Source organism: Symphalangus syndactylus, chromosome 15 (genome assembly GCF_028878055.3).
Source record: "Symphalangus syndactylus isolate Jambi chromosome 15, NHGRI_mSymSyn1-v2.1_pri, whole genome shotgun sequence".
Classification (NCBI taxonomy): Eukaryota; Metazoa; Chordata; class Mammalia; order Primates; family Hylobatidae; genus Symphalangus; species Symphalangus syndactylus.
The window spans coordinates 18,610,167-18,635,117 of NC_072437.2; the positions used below are offsets into that span (position 1 = coordinate 18,610,167).

At 36.2% G+C, this 24,951-nt stretch overlaps 1 protein-coding gene across 2 annotated transcripts in view; it reads right to left on the minus strand.

The window, feature by feature from the left end:
• Window positions 1-24,951, minus strand: part of ITGBL1 (integrin subunit beta like 1) — a 292,563-nt gene that overhangs the window by 14,005 nt on the left and 253,607 nt on the right. For both annotated transcript variants that reach the window (XM_055245292.2, XM_055245294.2), the window contains exon 9: window positions 11,480-11,596. In XM_055245292.2, coding sequence (XP_055101267.2) covers window positions 11,480-11,596 — 117 coding nt within the window. The remainder of the gene's footprint in view (window positions 1-11,479; window positions 11,597-24,951) is intronic.

Below are 24,951 nucleotides of genomic sequence, written 5' to 3' on the forward strand. Positions count from 1 at the left end.
CTGGGCTATGAACTTCTCAAATGCTCATGTTTTTTACTGACCCGAGGTTGTAAGAATTGTCAACAATTTGACACGACTGAAATCATTTAATCTGTACTGCATAGAAAAACATTCTTTTTTTTGTTTTCTGCCTTCTTTTTTTTTCAAATTTAGTTACTACTATATGGAAAATGAAAATACATCTTATGAAAATGTGTAGGATACAGCAAGAGTAATACTTGGAGAGAAATTTACAGCATGAATGCAATTAGAAGCAACAAAAAATATAAAATCAGTGATGTAATCTTTCACTTTAAAACACTAAAGAAGAGCAATATAAAACAAAATTGGTTGTAAGAAAAGAAATGCAATCAGAAATAATGCCGCATATCTACAACTATCTGATCTTTGACAAACCTGACAAAAAACAAGCAATGGGAAAAGGATTCCCTATTTAATAAATGGTGCTGGGAAAACTGGCTAGCCATATGTAGAAAGCTGAAACTGGATCCCTTCCTTACACCTTATACAAAAATTAATTCAAGATGGATTAAAGACTTACATGTTAGACCTAAAACCCTAAAAACCCTAGAAGAAAACCTAGGCAATACCATTCAGGACATAGGCATGGGCAAGGACTTCATGTCTAAAACACCAAAAGCAATGGCAACAAAAGCCAAAATTGACAAATGGGATCTAATTAAACTAAAGAGCTTCTGCACAGCAAAAGAAACTACCATCAGAGTGAACAGGCAACCTACAGAATGGTAGAAAATTTTTGCAATCTACTCATCTGACAAAGAGCTAATATCCAGAATCTACAATGAACTCAAACAAATTTACAAGAAAAAAACAAACAACCCCATCAAAAAGTGGGTGAAGGACATGAACAGACACTTCTCAAAAGAAGACATTTATGCAGCCAAAAAACACATGAAAAAATGCTCATCATCACTGGCCATCAGAGAAATGCAAATCAAAACCACAATGAGATACCATCTCACACCAGTTAGAATGGCCATCATTAAAAAGTCAGGAAACAACAGGTGCTGGAGAAGATGTGGAGAAATAGGAACACTTCTACACTGTTGGTGGGACTGTAAACTAGTTCAACCATTGTGGAAGTCAGTGTGGCGGTTCCTCAGGGATCTAGAACTAGAAATACCATTTGACCCAGCAATCCCATTACTGGGTATATACCCAAAGGACTATAAATCATGCTGCTATAAAGACACATGCACATGTATGTTTATTGTGGCACTATTCACAATAGCAAAGAGTTGGAACCAACCCAAATGTCCAACAACGATAGACTGGATTAAGAAAATGTGGCACATATACACCATGGAATACTATGCAGCCATAAAAAATGATGAGTTCATGTCCTTTGTAGGGACATGGATGAAACTGGAAACCATCATTCTCAGTAAACTATCGCAAGGACAAAAAACCAAACACCGCACGTTCTCACTCATAGGTGGGAATTGAACAATGAGAACACATGGACACAGGAAGGGGAACATCACACTCCGGGGACTGTTGTGGGGTGGGGGGAGAGGGGGAGGGACAGCATTAGGAGATATACCTAATGCTAAATGATGAGTTAATGGGTGCAGCACACCAACATGGCACATGGATACATATGTAACAAACCTGCACACTGTGCACATGTACCCTAAAACTTAAAGTATAATAATAATAAAAAAAAGAAGCTATGTAGGAGATTAATGAAAGTTATAGAAGACTGTACATTGTCAGATAAATGATTTACATTGTCATACAAAATAAACGTTTTGTCCTGGTTTAACTAGAAAAAAAAAAAAAAGAAATACAATCAATTCCATGACAAATCCATACAACTGGAAATAGAAAATCAACAGAGAAAATCAATAAAACAAAAGCTGGTTATTTGAAAAGATCAATAAAATTGATAAATATTAGGCCAGGCTAAACAAGTAAAAAGAGAGAAGACACAAATGTTTAATATGAAAATTAAAAGAGAGATGATTATATCTGACCTTATGGGCATTAAAAGGATAATAATAGAATATTACAAACAACGATTTGTCCAAAAACCTGATAACCTGGATCATTTGGACCAATTCCGTGAAAGACACAATCTATTAAAACCCACATAAAAAGAAACAGATAATTAAAGTAGACCTATAGCTACTTTTTTCTACAATATTTTTTATTATGGTAAAATAGATATAACATAAAATTTACTATCTTAACCATTTTAAGAGTACAGTTCAGTAGCATTAAGTATATTCTCATTGTTGTACAACCATCACCACCATTCATCTCTAGAATATTTTCATTTTCCCATATTGAAACTAAGCACCCATAAAACATTAAGTCCCATTCCCCTCTCTTCTCAGCTTCTGGAAATCACCATTCCAACTTCTGTCTATATATCTGACTACTCTAGGTACCTATATAAGTGAAATCATACAGTGTTTTTCTTTTCATGACTGGCTTATTTTATTTAACATAATATCTTAAAGATCCTTCCATGTTGTAGTATGAGACAATTTTTCCCCTTTTAAAAGTTGATATTCTGCCTTTAAGATATTATTAAGAATAATTTTATGGCACCTCATTGCAAATAATATAAAATGTTATGCAAGAAAATAGATGATTTTTTATTTATTATTATTATTATTTTTTTTTCTGAGATGGAGTCTTGCTCTGTCACCAGGCTGGAGTGCAGTGGTGATCTTGGCTCACTGCACACTGCACCTCCGACTCCAGGGTTCAAGCTATTCTCCTGCCTCAGCCTCCCGAATAGCTGGGATTACAGGCACGTGCCATCAGGCCTAGCTAATTTTGTATTTTTAGCAGAGACAGGATTTTACTGTGTTGGCCAGGATGGTCTTGATCTCCTGACCTCATGATCCGCCCACCTCGGCCTCCCAAAGTGCTGGGATTACAGGTGTTCCACTGTGCCTGGAGTTGATTTTTTATTATTAGCTAATTTATTATATCCTTCCACGAAGTTAAGTTGGTATCTAGTTTGGCCAATCATCAAAATACATTAATATTCAAATGTTTTGAGTTGTCATTTATATGACTTAAGAGAAAAACAACTTTCGATACCCTCTTTTTTATAAACTCTAATAATTTAGTTATCTCTTCAAGAAATATTTTCTATGTATCAGGAATTGTATTAACAGCTTAGAATATGACAGTAAATAAAATACGCATTGGCCCTGTCTTCATGGTAATTATGGTCTACTAGGGAAGAAAACAACGATAAGCAACATTTGAGTAATAGAAGACAAAAAGAAAATGCTAGTATATTCAACAGCGAGAACACTGTTAACTAGGGTAGTCAGGGAAGGGTTCAGTGACAGCCAAGGGATAAGAAGGAGCCAGACAGCCAATGTTCTAGGAACAGAGCCTAGAAAAACAAATGAAAAGTTCTTGGGACAAGAAATAGCTTGGCATGTTACAGGCAGTAAAAGAAGGCCAACGTGTTTGAAGAATAGTAAGTTAAAAACATTGAATAATGAAGGTGGAGAAATATTCCCTTCTCAGAAATGAGAACATAGCAAATGGTTTACTCTTGGTAAAAAAATCTAAATTTATTTTAAGAGGATTGAGAAATGACAGAAGGATATTAAGGAAGTGAGTGATGTAACGATATAGTTTACACTTTGCAAACTCATTTGGCAACTAGGTAGGACGGATTAAGGTATGTTGGGTGGAATGAGTATGGGGAAGTTAGAGAGTTCTTGCTGTTTTGCAAGTGAAAAGTGATAGAAGCTTAAAGGACAGTGGTGGCAGTGGAAACACAGAGAAGTACATGGAAATCTATTTTGGTGATGGAGCCTGTACATGTGGGACACAATGTTGGACTGGATGTGGCAAGTGAGGGAAAGACAAGACAAGTTTTCTAGCTAGAAGAAATAGTGTGAATAATGATGCTGTTTATTGGGTATGGGCACTTCAGGAGAAAGAGGTTGAGGGCAGAAAAACAGCTCTGTTTTGAACCCCTTGTATTTGAGATACTCTGAAGACAATGAGATAGTGAGGTCAAGTAAGCAGCTGGGCACAAGCTGCTGCTCAGAGAACAGGTTAGTGCTGGTTCTAGGCATGCATATGTTGGAGCTTACAAATGTGGATGGCACTTAAAGCCCTAGAAGTGAAGCAGCTATCCAGGGAGAAATTAGTCTTGGGGACCCCAATATTTAGAGTTAGGTAACTAGAAAAGCCAGACAAGAACATTCAGTAAGGAAGGAGAAAACTAAGATTGTGTTGTCTCATGAAATGACAAAGGAGCGTGTCCCATACTGGAGGTCTACTAAGTGGAATGTTCCTGGAAATTTGAGTTTAAAAAATAAGACCATAGAAGTAGTTTTATTCATCTTTTGTCTCACCAACACAACTGTGTTGCCACTTAGACCTGTAAGAGGAACACCCAGGAGTGGCAGAACTGTTGGAGAATCATCTACGTAGACCATTCATTGATAATAACATCTGTGTTTAAAGAACTGCCCAAGACTCGGTAATTTGCAAGGAAAGAGGTTTAATTGACTCACAGTTCTGCATGATTGCGGAGGCCTCAGGAAATTTACAATTATGGTGGAAGGGGAAGCTAATATGTCCTTCTTCACATGATGGCACGAAAAAGAAGTATGAGAGTCGAGTGAAGGGGGAAGCCCCTTATAAAACCTTCAGCTCTCATGAGAACTTACTATCATGAGAATAACATAGAGAAAACCACCCCCATGATTCAATTACCTCCCACTGGGTCCCTCCCATGGCACTTGGGGATTATAAGAACTACAATTCAAGATGAAATTTGGGTGGGGACACAGCCAAACCATAACAATGATGAATGTCATACTGGAAGGGCAGAGCAGAAGAGAGAGATGGGGTTCAGGGACACTGTGGTGCTCAGGCAGTTGCGTCACCATCCATCCCTGGAATGACAACCTGAAGACTCAGTATTTGTGTCCATCACCTTCAGCCAAACACACGACTAACTGATCCACTTACAAATTCATGAAACAGGTGTACAATTTTAAGATGTAATTTGGAGACAATCACATTCTGACTGTATTGTCCACTTAAGAAAGGCTTAGTCTGAGTGTGTGATCTGATCTCTTCCTCATACAAGAAATCCATCAGTGCCTGGGAGTCACTGAATTCATACTCTCAGGTGGCATGATCTCCTTCAAATTGCAGCGATGAACTAGAGAACTCCCTGAAGAAATGTGAACTGATTGTGTAATTAAGAGGTGGCTCTTCATTATCCCTTCTTGTTTTTTAAATTGGACTCATGGGTAGCTATTCCAGGAGAATAGAGGAAAGAAGAAAAGCAATAAGCAGCCTAGTTCTTATTCTTCCCCTAGGTATATGGCACACAGGAGGGAAGTCTCTGATTTAACTTATATTAGGCTAAACAATTAAACACACATGCGCCAGTATGTGAATATATTTCACTTGTGTAATCTTAAAATAATATACCAATAAAATAAATAAATCTCAGGAACTATCACTGGACAAATCATGCTTCTTATAAATAGTGACTTATCTGATAATAAATCCATGCATGCATAGGTCACATAACATTTTCTTTTAATAAAGATATTTTGAGAACATCCACAGACAGTCTATGATGATTGAACATGACTCACAAGTTAATTAAATGAAGAGTGATCTCACTTCATGCTGATTTTCTTTCTGCTAGTTATTTTCATGACTCTTTCCCAGGTTGTAATTTTGGTGTAATCAAAACTGAACTGTAAAAATTATGAAATTAGTTACATTCACCTTCAGGTACAATTGCTAATTTATCCAACCTATCAGAATTGGTTTAATCATCTTTAGTGTTATTGGTACGAAAGGGGATAAACACTATTGGCTCTTAGTTCTCATGCATCTGCTGATCGGTTAAGTTTATATATGTTTTTCATTTTACTTATTTGCTTGTTTGCTAAAATGCTAAGACAGTCCCTGGTTTTGGAGTCAGGTACCATATTTTACTCTCTGGCCACATGTTGGATATACAGGTTTTATATTCTCCATGTGAAAGGACACAGATCTTATGGTTTAGTGTCTGGTGGAGAACTAAAAAAATTACCAAAATGAGTGACTCTCTATTTTGATATCCTCTGAAGCCATAACAGAGGGATGATGTCTGTGTGTTTCACACTCTCATATTAGTAAGATTTGTTCTCCACTGGCAAGATGATGGGGGGGACTAATTGCTTTGGAAAAACCAGCTTCAATTTCCTCCCCGAGGTACAGAGCTGCTGATTTCTGTGAGTCCAACTTCCTTCCAAAACACTCTGCAGCTAGTGCTTCCAGATACCTGAGACAGATGTATTATTTTGTTCTGTAATGCAGATGGCCACTACAATCTTTTATTTTCATTACAGATATAGGGCATTCAACAAATATCCACTGACACATAGTACCAGGCACATTTCCTTCTTTATGTCTCATTCTTTCCATAAAGCCAAATGGATTATTATCCTTATTGTATATAGGAGTAAACCAAGGTAGACAGGCCAAACAAATACACAGGTAAACCAAAGCAGAGAAGACAAACAACCTGTCCAAGTTACTACAATAAGCAGGAAATAGAGCCAGAATTAACATCCCAGTCTGTCTGAATACAGGGTTCCCATTCATCTTGCTGTATGGCACTGCCTCACTTAATCCCAAAGAAAATGGTTACTTCTTCTCACTTAAATCTTACATGAAAAAAGGCAACCAAGTGCACACCATGTACACTAAAGCAACTGAGGACACCATACAATGTGGACTTTCTCTAGACAAGATATCGAAATACCCAAAGAAGAATAATGAATTTATATTTTGAAAATAATTTTACTCCTCAGAAACAAAACCTAGGAAGAAATACAACATAGTGTCATCAGATATTATTCTAGGATGATCAATTAATGGGTGATTTTTATTTTGTAGTTTCCATTTATCTCTACTTATTTTTTTAAGTTTGAAAGCAAAAACATTAATTTAACAATATTTTTAAAGACCTGATATCTAAAGATGAGCCAAGTATGAGAAATGAAGGTGACATAATATATATTATAAATAATACATGAGTAAGTAATATGTGAAAAAAATCCTTTCTAATGATGGTACAGAAGCAGCTAAGAGCTCTTGATGTAAAAAAAAATGAAATCAATCTATTCCTTCAATATCTAATAAATACCTTTTCACCTGTGTGCTTTTGCCCAGCTTTCCCAGGCCTAAAATGTTCTTCACATCCTATTTCTGCACATCTAAATACTAGTTGTTCAAGGTCCAAATCACGTCCTCACCTTAACTTGAAGAATCCTGTATCCAAAACTGGAATAGTTCTTCCTTTCTCCTTCTCCTTAATTGTGAATCCTTTACTTGATCATTTATTCAAATAAAAATATTGAGCATTAACCTTTATCCCAGCTTTGAGCATATGATAATGAGAGAGATTGATTATATCCATGAGAATTGTAGACTTAAAGAAAAGGGACACAGGGACACTCTCAACACAACTTCATTACACTACGATGCAGGTGGTGCAGTATAGAGGAAGTAGGACATCATTTCAGAGAGGCTTCCTATAGGAGGTAATTTGGAAAAATCATGGAAGAAATGGAAAGAGGGTAAGTTATTCACAAGGAGAAGTGACAATAAGGACTAGACTGTCAGGAAGAGGGAACAAACATACCCAAGGGATATGTTCCAAAGGGAGCAACGTATCCAAGTTTCTCCATCTCTGTTGCTCTCTGTGAAGAAACCAATTTTTCAAGAAATGGAGACAACTGGTCGAGACAAGCACAGTCTCCTCCACCATTCAGTTGCTCAAACCGGAAACCTGGTGTTATCCTTGATCCTACCCTGCCCCTCATATTGGGCAATCATGAATTTCCTTAAATATGCTTGTACTCTGGGGAGGGAGCTCTAAGTTTCAACTAAGCTCTCAGGCTGACACTTGCCACCAGTCTCCTTTGAAGGCTGTGGGACAGCAGCCACATCTTACCAGCAGGGCACTGTCAGACACCAGGATATACCCATGGGAGTTCTTGCAGGAGTTCATGAGGATGAACTCATATAATTGGGGATTATTTTCTCTTGGGATAACACAGCCCATATGCACAGAGATGAGATCCACACTGCACAGATGTTGAGGCTTTTCTGGCTTAGAAGAAGTCGCACACCCAACAGGAGCCAAAATCTTTCCCGATGATTCCTTAAACACAGCTTTCAAGGAGCCCACAAGGGACAAGACTGTTGGCAGAGTTATGACACTTATGAAATCCAAAAGCATGAGGTTTCCATCAGCTGCTTATAGTTCAATTCATCATCTCTTCTAATGTAGTTGAAACTTATCAATCATAAATCATTATGACCGTGAGCAATGTTGCATGTTAACACTGAAATGCACCTTCTTCATCTGTTGCCTGGGAAATAGAGCTAGGAGTTTAACAGAGTGCTGGAGTCTCTTGCAGCAGGGTGAGGGGTTTTGTTAGCCTCTTGACCACACTGCTTCTAACATGTTCTCCAACACATTCAAGATCCTCCATCTTTACTGTCTTCCATCCAGCTAAGGCACCTTCGTCTCTCACCAGGGCTCATCTCCTAACATCCAGATTCACCTACCAACCCACAAACACACATAGTCCTTGGAGCAATCCATACCCCATCTGACAACCAGAAGTACTTTTCAAAACACTGTGATCATGTTTAAGCTCTGTTTAAGCCCTTCCTTTGGTTTCCTGTCCCCTTTAGAGTAAAGCCTCAACTTATTAACATGTTTACAAAACACATCACACTCTTTTCCCTTTGGTTTTCTAATCTGCAATCACACAGGGTTTTTCTCTGGTCCTCAGATGTTCCTGGCACATGTCAGACACTCTCTTTTCTCCCACACAACTGAGCACAAGCTGCTCTCTGACTGCACCCCACTTCCCCTACTTGGCCAAGTTCCATGTATCCTATTACTACCAAGTATTGTTGTGAGGTGTAGTTAATACCTGTAAAGCACATGGTCTGCATTACATAGTTGTTATCCAGATATGAAGGCATTAGAGAAGCCTTTCTTAGCCTTCAGCCTATGTTAAATCCCCCTGTTATGTATATTCCCATTGAATCAAATCTCTTTTCAGATCACTCAACACCTTTTCATTCCTGTCTCAATGTCCTCCCTTCATGCTCAACCATAAGCTCCAGGAGAGCAAATGCTCTGTGTTCACCACTGAATGTCTAGTGCTGGCAAATAGTAGATAATCAATGAATATTTGTTTAGTTAATGAAGAAATAATTACTTCATTTTAAACCATGCATAATTTGGAGGAATTTCCATATGAAAATATTTTATCAGAAATTGAAAAGAATCTAAAGCCAAGAATGACTGATTGCTGATAAATCGTTTCGAGAGACATTGACCTAAATATGAAAGTGGAAGAGACTGAGATTACTCCAAAGCAACAGGCAGAAAAAACATACAAAAGCCATTTCTGGCCGGGCTCAGTGGCTCACACCTGTAATTCCAGCTCTTTGGGAGGCCAAGGCAGGAGAATCCCTTGAGCCCAGGAGTTCAAGATCAACCTGGGCCACTTAGTGAGACCCCCCCCCATCTCTACAAAACATAAATAGCCAGCTGTGGTGGTAGGTGCCTATAGTCCCAGATACTCAGTAAGTTAAGGCCAGAGGATTGCTTGAGCCTAGGAGTTGGAGGTTTCAGTGAGCTGTACTTCTACTACTGCACTCCAGCCTGGGTGACAGAGTGAGACTGTCTCAAAAAGAAAAAAAAAAAAAAAAAGAAAGAAAAGAAAAGAAAAAAAAAAACAGTGGTAACAAGAGCAGAGACATGTAGATGGCACTTTCTAGGGGCCAGGCAAGCTTTTTATATATGTATATGTATATATACATACATACATATTGCTATGAGAATTAAATGAGTTAATATATATCACGTCCTTAACAAACAAACAAAAAGAGTAAAACCTACATAGGTATTTCTGGTAACTAATACCAGTGAATAGAGGATTTAACCTAAGAATAGTATTGACATATTGTGAAAACACTTTGGTGTCACTCTAGGGAAAACTGACATAAGGAACAATCTGTGAACTAAATATCAGAGCTGAAATTCTGGGTCTGCCACATTTTAGTTATGGGATGTTAACTTCTCTAACCTCACTCAGTTTTCCATTTATGAAAGAAAAAATAGTAGAACAATTTCTTAGGGTGGCTGCCATGACAATGGCATAAGATAAACCACCCAGCACAACAGATATTTTACGAATTTATGCCTAGTGTTCCATTACTGGAACGCTAAGCATGTGGGAGTTATTTATATCCTACTGCTCAAGGTCATCACCAAGGTCTGACTGCAAAAATTCAAAAAATTCTAAACTCAGGTATAAACAGGTTAAAAGGGATTTTCCCTTCAACTCACAGAGAAAGGAAAGAAGAAAGTATTATTTGTCAGGTTTCAAATGCCTTATCGTTGGTTAGAGAGAGAACAGGCATACAGATGATTGATACAGATAGATAATAGATATACAGATAATAGATATACAGATAATAGATGATTGATAGATAGATAGACAGACAGATAGATAAATGATGGATGGATGGAAGGTGCCTCAGCCTTCCATTAAGACACACATTCTACTACATATTAGTTATTCTTCCTGATCCTCTCCCTCATCCCACCCTCCACACTCCAATAGAACCTATGTAACAAGCCTACATATGTATCCCTAAATTTAAAATAAAAGTTAGAAAAGACACACATTTTGTTTCTTTCCCCCAGTAAAGGGATATAATTATTTTCTTGTAATGTAATTCTATGTCCACATCACTTCATTTATACTGGAGACATGGAAAAATCTGTAATTCACATGCATCAACCTCAGTAATATGAATTTTTTCAAGAATGCAATACAAGAATAATGTTGACCTGCATTCCCGGCCATGGAGGTGCTCAGATTAGCACTCTACTCCCAGGACTCTCATTTTTGCGGGTTACTCTGCTCACTACCCTCTATCAGCCTCACTCATTCTCTGGACAGTTTATTAATGCCAGCGAGCTCTTGTTTGGGTATGAGAGGCATCATGGAATCTGAGCATATACCTCTTGTGATTTTTAAGTGTAATCTTACTCTATTTTTTCAAGTTTGTGAGTGATATTTTACTTTCTCCTACCAGTGTTTATAAATAAAGTAATGAAAATCATGTTAAAATGCTGACCTGCCCCCAAAACTTTCACTATCATAAAGTAACCTAGGACTTAGATTCAATGACCTTTAATTGATAGTGTACTGTGTACTTTCACATACCTGCTAAATCAAGAGTTCAGGGAAATAAAGGTCATTACAAACCTAATTGTATATTGCTTCTAGGTTCAATGGTATATTGCTTTCTGTTTATCTTATTTTTAACAGCAATTGAAGAAGCAAGAGTCAGTAGAATAAGAAAGGCAGGTAAAGCAAGTTGCATGCAGGTAGCATACAGCTATGAGAAAGGTTACTACCTCCACAGACCACACCATCGAGGTCTTCACAGCGGCGATCATCACACTCACAAGTCTTGCCATACACCCGGCGATCTCCTGGAGGGTAGCAGGTGCATTTGCCACATTCACATTTACCTGTAAAGTATAAAGTGTACACTTATGAGGAGAGTCCCAGAATCACCAAGGCTTTCAAGGAGGCAAACACAATATTAAACCCAAATCTCCTAGAAGAGTTCTGGTCTGTGCCTGATAACAGTCACACAAATACACATTTCCAACCTCCCTAAGGTAAGCTGAAGTTCAAGAAGAAATTCCGTGGTGGTCTGGAGTGGAAGTGGCAGTTGCTGTCTCAGCAGTCATTCACATTTGCTATTCTCTAATTTTTGTTTCATTCATTTTTGAATAAATCCATCATAAAACTCTCTGGCTATTTCATATACAACTTATCTTGATGATTCCTTGAACATAACATAATACATTATATATACTGACATAATTTAGTATGATGTGGTCATTTTAAAATGTTTTAATCTTGGGTCTATCTGCTCCATGAGAAAAAAAAAGTGGTCATAGGTAATATTTCAATGTGCTATTTTAGTGACTATTTGTAGTCAATTTTATAGTTCATAGAACTCATTTTAGCACAGAACATATGTCAAAGCACATAACCTAAATAGCTTTATTATCCTTGTCTTAAAATTTAAAATTATAAATATTTTTGCAATGAATTTGGTTCATCGTTTGGGAACCCCTTAACTAGTCCCATTATGCTGAGTTTCATCATGATTTATTGAGTGGTAACTACGTGTCAAACACTATCATTCCCTGCATGACATCATTTCATTTTCCAATACCACACATTGACTAGAATCATTACAATCATTTTACTACACAGGAAGCCAAGACACATTGAGGCTAAGTAACTTTCCAATGGTGAACCAGCTAGGAAGAAATAGATTCAAAATTTACATCCATTCTCATTAACCTCAAAGTTTGCACAACTAACCTTTAAACCACATTGCATCTTAATGTATGTCTAATGCAGCACCAGAAGGCTATATGAGAAAGTAAATTTCTTGTGTTTGAGGAATCACTACTGGTTTGCCAGAAATTCGCTTGGGTGACAGTGCTCCGAGACATCTGTTACTCTCTGTCATTGGCCCAACCATCATAATTACACACCCACTGAAATAATCACAAGATGCTTCAGGGCTGACCTTGCAATGTTGTTAGTCTCTCTGTTGCTGAACTTGTATCTTGTTAAAGAAATTCTGAGTTGGTGGATGATGGGGGAAAGAAAAATTAGTATTTAGGATCATATAATTTCAGAGCTGTAATTAAAGATAATCTAATGCAATGATTCATAATATTTTCTAGCTGACATGATGGGGTCACGATCCCTTTGAGAATCTGGTGAAAGACATGGCAATACAGTGTTGTGCTGGCTGACCTTCAACTAATCTCTACTTGGAGGTAGTCCCAAGTTGAGCAGGAGGCAGGGGCTTCCCTCCTTCAACGATATTCCCTCTTCCTACACCCTGGCAGCCAGAACAGGGACTCATCAGACACCCTTGGTCCCTTGGTCAGGGCTTTGATTCTTGAGGGTGAAAGCAAAGGCACAACGTCTGTGGGCAGCATGGCAAGTGCAACAGCATAGCAATTCTGGGAGCCGTGAAGCTCAGCCTGCAGTGGCTGACATTCAGAAGTGATGGCAGCAGAAACTGGTTCTTGGCAGTGCCTTGCTGCCCCAGGTTGCTGCAGGAGCTAATTGTTCAAAGTTGCATTCTGAGCCTAAAGCCTTCTAATAAAATATTTTTTATCCCTTTTAATGAAGTTGGTTTCGTTGTTTGCAGTCAAGAACCATAACTGGCAGAACACAGATCTATCCCTGGAAAAATATACCAATACACATTTTTTTTTTGGGTAAAATGTCAGAAGGATCCATGACTTCCTTCAATTTATTTAATAGATGAGGAAACTCAAGTATGCTGGGGCTAAATGATTTGCCCAAGGCCAGCTCTCTACCTATCAGCGGTGTTGGTTTTAGAACCTAGATTTTCTGAACTCCAGTCACCTTCCAATGTGCATAAATGCTCTAATCTTTTTCATGGGTGGATGTGCAAATGATTCCAATAATGCAGGCTGTGGGGAGAAAGAGGCAAACTGTAGTACCATCAGCAGTGTGATCTGGATACGGTGAACTGTTCCTTCACAGACAGACGTGGGAAGCCATGATCATCAGTTGCACTATTCCTGAAGGGCAATGCATTCCAGTTACATAGACAGAACCAGTTTCTACGTTTCAGGGGATACGTATTTATGGTGACAAACTTATTCACATTTTAAGTAATTTTAAGTAATTCACATTTTAAATAATTTTCCTGAATATGCCTCATTGGCTTCTGTGCCTCTTCAGAAAAGATGAACTAAACACTGGCATATGTGTTCAGATTTCAACATTCTATTGTTTTCATTGTGGATAACTTCTGTCGTATATTTTTGTGTAAAGTTAGACAATAAAGTGTTAATATTCTGGCATTGGCACGTTTTCTTTCCTGATAAATTATAATTCACATGTCTGTTTTAAATATCAGAGAATATATTAACCAATTTTCAATTCTTTTTTCACCACGTATCTATTGGATTTTTAAAATGACTAATATTAAGGCAACTGTGAGATGAATTAACCTTTTGCATGCAACCCTAATACAGTTTATAAGATACAGTGGCTTCTGACAAAAATAAAAAAAAATGCATTAGGATGGGCACAAAAAATAGAACAAGACGTACTGTTTAATAGCACAATAGGGTGACTACAGTCAATAATAACTTAATTGTATATTTTAAAATAACTTAAAAACTGTAACTGAATTATTTGTAACTCAAAAGGATAAGAGCTTGAGAGGATGAATAACTCATTTTCCATGGTGTGCTTATTTCACATTGCATCCTATATCAAAACGTCTCATGTCTCCCACAAATATATACACCTACTATATATCGACATTTTTAAAAAATTTAAAAATTAAAATATAATGCATCAGGAAAGGCTAATTTATTGCAGACCGAGAGGTAAAAAAGAGTAAATTCTTCGTGCACTCCATATTTTTTTTGTTTGTTTTTTTAGAGACAGAGTCTTGCTCTGTCAGCCAGGTCAGAGTGCAGTGGCGTGATCTCGGCTCACTGCAACCTCTGCCTCCTGGGTTCAAGCGATTCTCCTGCCTCAGCCTCCTGGGCAGCTGGGACTATTGGCACATGCCACCATGCCCGGCTAATTTTTGTAAGTTTATTATTTTGCTGCCTCAGTTCACAACTTCTATGTAGCCACTACCACAAGTCACTACCAATTTTTGTCTCAGTTGTTATCATATACCTATCAGGTAAATTTCCAATCATTCTTCAAGGTCCAAGGAAAACTTCATCAAATCTGTGACTTTGGCATCCTCCTACTCACACACCTTCACAAATACGATAAAATTAACTATGCTTCTTATGTGTCCTCATAATATTTTTCTTTTTTCTTTTTTTTTTTTAGGCAGAGTCTCGCTCTGTCACCCAGGCTAGAGTGCAATGTTGCAATCTCGGGTCACTGCAACCTCCGTCTCCTGGGTTCAATAATTCTCTTGCCTCAGCCTCCCGAGTAGCTCGGATTGCAAGCATGTACCACATGCCCAGCTGATTTTTTTTTTTTTCTATTTTTAGTAGAGACAGGCTGGTTTTGAGCTCTTGGCCTCAAGCAATCCACCAGCCTTGGCCTCCCAAAGTGCTGGGATCACAGGTGTGAGCCACTGCGCCTGGCCATCATAATGTTTTGAATCAATATTTATTGAACAGGTGCATTAAACAATAATCATACATAAAACTATAGAAATATTCACACAATACATGAGCATTAATGGTAGAACTTGAATTTGAAATAGTATATCTCTCCCAGAATAGATATTCATTTCCAATTGCCTGAATACCTTCATTTGTATTTTCCATGGTTAGATCAATTAAATATGTCCCATGGCAAATTCATCATCTGTATTCACAAACCTACTCCTCTTCTTGGGTCTTTTGTGAAATTTCACATAATCCACTTTCTTAAAACATACATATGATTGTGTAATTCCCTTGCACAAATCCCTCTGAGGGCCCCGTGTAACCTTCAGAGCAAAGACTAGATTCTTCAACAGAGCTTTCCACACATGGTCCAACTTAACCTTTTCAAGTACATATCCAGCAATTATTACGCACTCATGTTCCCTTTATGTTCCCTATTTCTTCCCTCTGTGGTGCACACCACCATTTTCTCTGTAAAGTCCTACTCAGTGTTCCATAGCCAGCCCTAATCTAATCTCCTCTCTGAAACCTTCCTTGCCATCCCCGGTTGGTTACCTGGAAGAATTGTCACCTCTCTGATCTCACAGCCCTTTTTCTATACCCCCAGTAGAACACTGAATGCAATGTTTAAACTAGATAAGCAAGTGCCTCAACCCAATTGTAAGTGATAAAATCACTATGGTCCAGACTAACAGTGAGATTTGTGTTTTGTTGGCAGCCAACTAAGTTCTCCCTTAATGTAGTAGAAGGACGCTGACATACAGGTTTATTGACTTGATTACAGATAAGAAATTGAGTCCAATCTTTTTCTTTTGTCTACTAAATGATATTATTATTTCAGTGATTGTTTTACTGTTATGGAGATACAACTGTGGCTTCTGAAATCAATACCAAATTAATATTCTCATAGATGAGAAAGAAGGAAAATGGAAATCTGCCTTTCTGGCACTGTGCTACTTTATACAACATATTTAAAAGAAAATCTAAAAAAAGAGATACACAAAGAAATAAAAATAAAGCAAGTAATTTGCAAGAAGACAATTCAGAGACAGAAAGGAGCATAGAAATAACTGTGTGAGAAGAAATTAATTCAGCCAACATCATCAATATCATCCAACCAAAACTTATCTGAAATTTACTCTACATTGAGTCTGCCTACTCTTATTAAGTTTTAATAAAGTAGGTAATCTTTAGGCACATACAAAATCATTCCAATGATATCATTTCATAAAGAACTGCATTTTTTATGAATTATATTTTAAAGCTCATTATAAGCCATCAAAGAAGAATAATGAACTCAGGCAGATTTTTAGAAGTTCTGATCAAAATAGATTTTACTTAAAAATTCAAACAAGTTCAGACTCTGAACTTGTGTAAAATATAGACAAATTATAAGTCAAGATATAAGCAAAAAGCCCAACTATGTGCAGGTAATCGTTTTAATAAAAACTCTTAATTTAAATCTCTTTAAATTTATATTTTCCCACAATCATTAAGATATAAGATTCAGATAAAGTGTCTATTTTTGCCTTAGAGTACATTTTTTCTCATAAGAACTACATTAAAATGTGAAAACCTTGATTCACTTACTCCAAAATATTTTATATAAAATTCAACAAATATTTAAGAATCTGTTTTGTATGAAATACACGATTAGATATGGGAGTACACTGTTAAATAAAAGATATATATGTCTCTAAAGTCTGCTATTCTATAGCATTTACCTCATTTTACTGCATATTGACTACCAAAAAATGTGGAGGAATGATTATATCACCAAAATCAAACCCTAAATATTTTGACCAGAATTACTAACTTCATAATAAAAAAGTGCTACTAGTATAAAACTAAAAGGTCACAATAGATGTAAGAATTGTTTTATAGAATATATAGACAGCTAAAATTTACTAGGACATTATCTCATTCTAACCTTAAGCCCAATCTTCTATATAACGATCTCAAAATATTTAAAGTATTCATCAAAAAGGAAGCTTAAAATTTTAGAATGTTATATGTATTTTTGAATAGCATTTTGTGTATTGAATATTTTATATGTAAAACTAATTCTGGAAATAAAACTCTGCTCTGGGTTTATAAAATAGTTTCCACTTGAATATTTGTCTGAAGCCCAACCAGACCTCCCCTATAGACCACAGCACCCTCTCCCACTAGTAATGAACTGCCTTCAAAAATTATCTCAACATAATCCACATTATCTCATTCTAACCTTAAACCCAATCTTCTATATGGCTAGCTCAAAATCTTTAAAGTATTCATTAAAATGGAAGCTTACAATTTTAGAATGCTATGTGTATTCTTGAATAGCATTTTAATGCTATTAGATTGAATATATTATATGTAAAAATAATTCTGGAAGTAAAAACTCTGCTCTGGGTTTATAAATTAGTCAGCACTTGAATATTTGTCTGAAGTCCTTCCAGACTTCACGTATAGACCACAGCACCCTCTCCCACTAACAATGAACTGCCTTCAGAACTTATCTGAGCATAATCCATGAAAAATACATCACACTATTTTTCTCTTTATATGGGTGGCATATATGAGAGATTATACCTCAAAGGCAGCTAAAAGGAGTAGCAGGAGAATAAGGAGGAGGAGAAGGAGGAGGCTTAGCTAGAACTGCTTCATTCTAATAGGGGAAAGCCATGGTGGTAGTGATTGCCGGGAGGAGTAACATAAAACTGTGCAAAACATAGATGAGTAAAAGATAGAAAGCACCTTGTGTTGCAAAAGCATAGCAGCAGAGTACAATTTAAAGCAAACTTCTCGAAAGGAAGTTTGCTGTTGCTCTCTTAACTCCAGTCTCATCTCAACCCAATCCAATTATCTCAAGACACCGCTATGTGGTAAGTACTTCTTCAGAAACGCCTCCAATGACCCCAACCCAGTGGCCAATTCTCTGTACCATCTTATATAACCTCTCGGAATCTTTTGAGAGTTGACCCTGCCCTTTTGGGAAATACTTTATTCTACTAGCTATTATTAGATTACGAATTCTTCTTAGGCTGTATTACTGGATTCTCATCTTTATACAAATATCTAAATCTTGGATTGCCCCATGGCTCAGCCCTCAACCTTCTTTCCTATATATTTTCCAAAATTTCCTGCTATCCCATGGAATAAACAACTGTCTTACATGATGAACACTCTCAAATATATCAATGGCCTAGATTCATCCCCTGAGAAGACACTATTCTATAAAATTGCTTTATAATAATGCCAATAGGTATATATAATAATCCTTTCAAAAGATATCCAACATTATGTTTAACAGGGAGTGATCTAAGTTAGCGATGGAAGATGCTTATAATAACCATTGTTATAGTTTAAGTGCGATTTAATAAAATTTAGACAAACAATACAATAAAGAGCCAAGATCATTATTAGCAGATGGTCTGTCTTTATGCCCAAGATTTTAAAAATTACAAATGCATTTAAAGCAATAAAATATTTTGGCAAGGTATCTTGTGACAAAATTAACATACAGAAATGAAAAAATTTTTATGTGCCAACGCTAACTCAACCTAATATAATGGAAAATTGTTTCGTGTACAAAAATATCAGCAACATAAAATAAATGACTTATAAAACATTGCACTATAAAGTCATAGTGAAGGCCATAGGAGAAGACTTATAATTTTAAAAAGGACATACTTTCTTTTGAGTAAGAAAAGTGTCTGATTTTTTCCTGAATTAATAAATCAATATTGTACCAATCAAACTCACTGAATGTTTTCAAATTGATGAAATGATCCTCAAATTTGTCTGAAATAACAAGTATGGTAATGTTCAGGAATACTTTAAAAATAGAGTCTGTGTGCATCTATGGAAGTGGAGAAATGTCTTAACAGGTAAGTTAACAATGTAAAATGACTCTTTTTATAAGTCAAGAATAGTCAGACGTCAATTTTATCTTATTCAACCAAATAAAATGTCCTCTAACTATAGTACATAAAGTGTTTTACTAGTGAAAAAGGAAGAAAGAGGAAGAAAGAAAAAATGTTAAAGGAAATGCATGCACTTAATAAATAATAATAATTGGTTGTTGCTAATGGTAAGCATTTTAAAACCTTCTATTTGGATTAGGAATAACAGAAAGATAAATTTCTCTTTTACTTCTATCCAACATTGCACTAGATATCTTTGTCGGTAGAATATGGTAAGGATAAAAAGATGACATAAAGAATTCAAAGAAGGAAACAGAAATTACTTAACCGAAAACTGTGCATGTAGACAATGCAAAAACTACTAACAAATAATATAGATTATTAAGAGAGTATATTAGTTGCCCTATAGCAAATATACATACAAAAATAAATCGCATATGTATATACAGCATTAGACAAATGAAAGCTTTGGGATTTAAATGTGAAGAAATACTGTATGTTTATTATTCAATATTGTTAAAATACCAAATATCCCCTAATTGATCTACAGCTTCAATGTAATTACAACCAAAATCTTATCAGGATTTTATTTTTTATTTTTATTATTATTTTTTTTTGAGACGGAGTCTCATTCTGTCACCCAGGCTGGAGTGCAGTGGCGCGATCTCGGCTCACTGCAAGCTCCGCCTCCCGGGTTCACGCCATTCTCCTGCCTCTGCCTCTCTGAGTAGCTGGGACTACAGGCGCCCGCCACCACGCCCGGCTAATTTTTTGTATTTTTAGTAGAGACGGGGTTTCACCGTGGTCTCGATCTCCTGACCTCGTGATCTGCCCGCCTCGGCCTCCCAAAGTGCTGGGATTACAAGCGTGAGCCACCGCGCCCAGCCCCTTATCAGGATTTTTTAAAGCTTAAAAGCCAATTATGACATTTATACAGAAATGGAAAGCAGCAATAACGAAAATACTTATGAACAAGAAGAAGGTAGAAATACCTTTTGAAATAGAAATCAAGGCTTATTTTAAAGGCACAGTAATTATAAAAGTTGGATTTTGATGGAAGTGGAGACCAAGTAGAATAGAGAATCCAAAAACAGCTCCTTGCATATATGAATACTGGATTAGGACAAGGTGACACTGAAAAGCAACAAAGGAAAGATGACCTTTCTCATAAATGGTGCTGGAGTAAATAACTAAAAAAGAAAATATTAACTATTTGAATTATAATTAGGAGCTCTAGTACATCAGAAAATAAGAGAGTGAAAAGGTGAGCCACAGAATGAGAGATGAGATCAGTGACACACATATCTGACAACTGTCTCATATCCAAACTATTTAAAGAACTCTAACAACAACAACAACAAATACATACAATTCATTAAAGACATGGGCAGGAGATCTGAATGGGCACTTCAGCAAATGGGATTGTATGGCCAGTAAATATATATGAAAAGATACTCCTCCTCTTATTCATATGGGAAATGCAAACTAAAACCACAAAAAGATTCTGCCCCAACAGAATCAGATTAGCAAACATTTAAAAACTGACCCTAATAAGCATTGGCAATGGTTTGGAAATACCAGACAAGTCTTTTGCAGAGGGTGAGAATATAAATTGGTAGAATATTCTGGGGACTGTTTGGCATTATCTAGTGAAGTTGGCATGCATAATCTAAGAATCAGCAATTTAATTCTTGGTTAAGTTCCCTAGAGAAAAAAGCATACACATGTGAACCAGGAGAAGTTCCAGAATAATCATAGCAACATTATTCTTAGCAACTTCAAAGGAGAAATGCCCCAAATGTTCATCAATTACGGAATACTTACATATCAGCTATATTCTTAATTGAAACACTATAGCAATTAAAAGAAAGAATCCCAAATACTTGCAACGTAGTGCCTGAGTCTTAAGAACAGAATGTAGAGTGCGAGAACTCAGTCATAAAACAGTGCATGCTGTTTGATTAATTCCAAAAAGGTCAAGTCTAACTATCACATTATTTGGGAATATATACGTAGGCGGAAAACTTTAAAGAAAGGTACAGAGGTGATTACATGAACATGAGAATAAAGGTTATCTTTTTAGGGAGACAGTATGCTGATTTCAGAGGAGTGAGAATGGAGCTTTTAGGATTCTGGCATTCTTCTATTTCTGAACCTGGGCATGTGATTACTTTATATGATTCATAATGCTATAAATTTATGTTATATACTTTTTTGAGCATAATGGATTATTCAAAAAATAAGTTTGATAAAATTGGTGAGCCATGCTTCAAAAATATCCATTCCCTTTACTTAGCTCCTTACAACTAAATACATTTCCAGGGGTTTCAACATTCAAATGTAAAAGTTTCAGTCATAAAACTGGACAAGAATATAGGTGAGAGTTTTCATAACACTTGGGTGAGAAAAACTATTCTAAATATGACACCAAATTAGAAATATAAAGGACAACATTAATAAATTTGATAATAAAATATTCAATATTCAATTTCTATAGAGCAATGAATAACCTAAGACTAAAATATAAATGAAAAACAAAGACAAAATATTTGTACAAATAATATAGACACTAAGAAAACATTACTATGTGTATGAGCTAAAATAAAAATAATAATAAATGAGCAAAAGAAAAATGAACCCAGGACAAAAATGGGTTATTCACAATAGAAATATACATTGATCATTGTGAACATGAAATTACTTTTATCTTTTAGTAAATATGATGGAAATTAACTGCAAATTTGAAATAATTACACTTTTTTTTGGAAAATTACCATGTTCATTGAAATATTTGAAATTTCTGAAATCTTTATTACTAAATTTTACTTGACACAGCCTGGAAGAAACTCTCATTCACAGTTTTTTTGGAATGTTATCCATAAGATACTGCAAGACTTATATAAACAAAATACCATTATTTTAATACTGGAAAGACAAAGTCGAACTTTTCTTCTACTTACAGGGTAAGTCAGTATAGCTAAAGTATAAGATAAAATGAAAAAGAGTAGCCTGTGACCTTTATAAAATGCAGATTGCCTCATTTGCATTATTACAAATAGAAAGATTAAAATTTTAGTAATTCCATTGGTTCACATCCTGATTAATTGCTGGAGTGTAGTTACAGTAGAAATAATCAGAGGGTAAGAGAAGAAATGGAAAGGTCATCTCTTGTTCCACAATCATTTATTTAACTATTGTCTGTCTTATTTTTTAATAGTTAAACATTCTTGGATGACTCATATCTGGAAGCATTGCCTTATGGAAAGTTGTCAACTTCTGGTAGAGGTTAATTTTCTAAAACTGGTATAAGGTAAAGATTGTGAAATTGTGAAGTTTGACATTTGTTTTTCAAGCTATATTCCTCTTCCCCTTTTCTCTCCCTCTCTGCCTCTTCTTGATCCTCTACTACCTCCCTTCCCCTCTGACTATTCTCTCCCAACACACACACACATATACACACATGTGTGCGCACACACACACACACACACCACCTTCACTCCTTCCCTCTTTCTTCCAGGTTTTTCTTTTCTTCTTGGATTCCTATTTTTTCATAATCTTGACCACAAGCAATATCTCAAGTCTTAGATTTTGATATCTCCTTCCCTCACTTTCTTTGATTTTCTTGCTTTAAGGTCTCACTTCCACAGGACACAGGCTTCAAACCAGCAGAGACTAAGTTTCTAGATCTTGGATGGGGAGATAAGAAGAGGAACAAGACAGACACAGCCACCCACTAACCTCATGGATTAACAATCAAGAGAGTCCTCAGATAACTAATTCAGGAAACTTATTCTTTATTCAGGACCAATTACATCTCTTCTGCATGACCACCAGTAACATTTTTGCACATTTGTGAAAGGGTGAAAATCTGTAAAGTCAGAAGCCACAGGGCAGATGCCTGGACTTGAACTGCTAGTGTTAAAAATTGTAATCACCTCCAGAAACCATGACTGAATATGCAACACGCACACACATACACACACAGGCACACGCACACACATACACATACATTTCTTCCCTATATGGTCACATTTAAAGTGTTCTGCTGAAGAATACTAACTTCCTTCTAACTACCCCACATAGATAACACACACATGTTCTTGCTGAAGAATAGGTTTAGCAGGGCTCACAATCTTAAATGTCTGCATTACTTTGATCATTCCCCAGATACATTTTGACTATCAACTATGGGGTAAGTATCATCCTAGATATTGAGATACAAAAGAAAGAAAGATGTTTAAACACTTTTACTAGCAGGGGAAATGAAGGTAAAATGCACGTGCACACAGGGCCTGCAGGGTTAGAGAAAGGTTCTGGAAAAGATAATGTGGGGTTGAGTCTTAATGTGTTTAAGTGTCTAAAAGGGAAATACATTTTGTGACACAGATACAATTAAAAATGTGGGCTCTAACTTTTAATAGGTCTGGATTTTAATCTTGGTGCATACACAACTAAATGTGATTCCTTGGAAGAATATGTTAAACCTCATTCATTGTGGCTGCATAATGGGAGTAAAAATAATACCCATAGCACAGGATGATTGTAAGGGCTAAATGTTATAATGTGTACAAACTACGCAGTACAGGGCTTGGCACATAGCATGTGTTCAACAAATATTAGATATTATTATCATATTTTAATAAGTAAAACACAGCTGGGAGGCTTGGAGTTCAATTACTCACATACAATTTGTTCACTTCCTTTTTCATTGTACTTTTCTATGAAGACAAAAAATAAGTGTATTCCCCGACCCAGAATGAGATGATTTCAGGAGAGCACTGTATCATCAAATGCACCTGCTGGTGTGGTAACAGTAGGCACACTCTCCGTGACCTTATTTTTTTTTCACTTTTTAAAATGATAAAAACCACACTTGCAGTATGTGCTCAATAGTTGGGGAGTAATTAGAGGCTCACATAAAACAGAAAATAGATTGGCACTTTACTAACATAGTCCTTCTTCGCCTAAAATAATAGGTTTGCCATAGCAACCTGATTGCACTAGAGAAAGCGCCTGCCAAATGCATCCTAAGTTCCCTTGCAATTTCTATGAGAAGGAATTAAACACTTGAGAACTATAATATTCTGTGCCATTTCAGCTAAGTACAAATATTTTTGTGAGAATACAGTAATCTTCCTTAGACATTTGAAAGTGAAGAGGCACCCTCACCTTCCATTTCAAAACAGCCAGTAAAACTTCATATAATGCAAGCCACGTTGACATTACAGATCAATCGTTAGCCAAGAAAAAGTTGCTCATGATTTTAAAATACAGATAAATGTCGATTCTTCTATTTGTGTTTTCTTAGTACATAAGGATTAAAGTAATCAATCATGGACTATGTGAGGAACTAAGACATTTAAGCAAATGCTGTACTAATATAATTTTCTCTTCTCTGTCTTAGAGTGTCTAAAATTGAAAATGAGAAGAGAAGCACCAGGCCACACTCATCTCTAAAGGTTTTCCAAACCATGGAGCAAAACATCACAGAGGAGGTCATTTAGGATTCTAACAGATTATCTCATTATTTGAAACTTAAGATGGCTTCTACAACACCACCAAAAACTATTCAAGATTCACTTTTTTCTAACAAAAACACTATAAATTAGGTAGTAATATTATACTCATATACAAAAGTAACTCTGAAACTGAGTGACAGGTCCAAGTTTAAAAAGTCAGTGAATGACTGAGGTAGGAAATGTAGAGCTTAAGTTCTTGACCAGTGTAGTTCACCATGAAGCAGCCCGTGTAAATTAG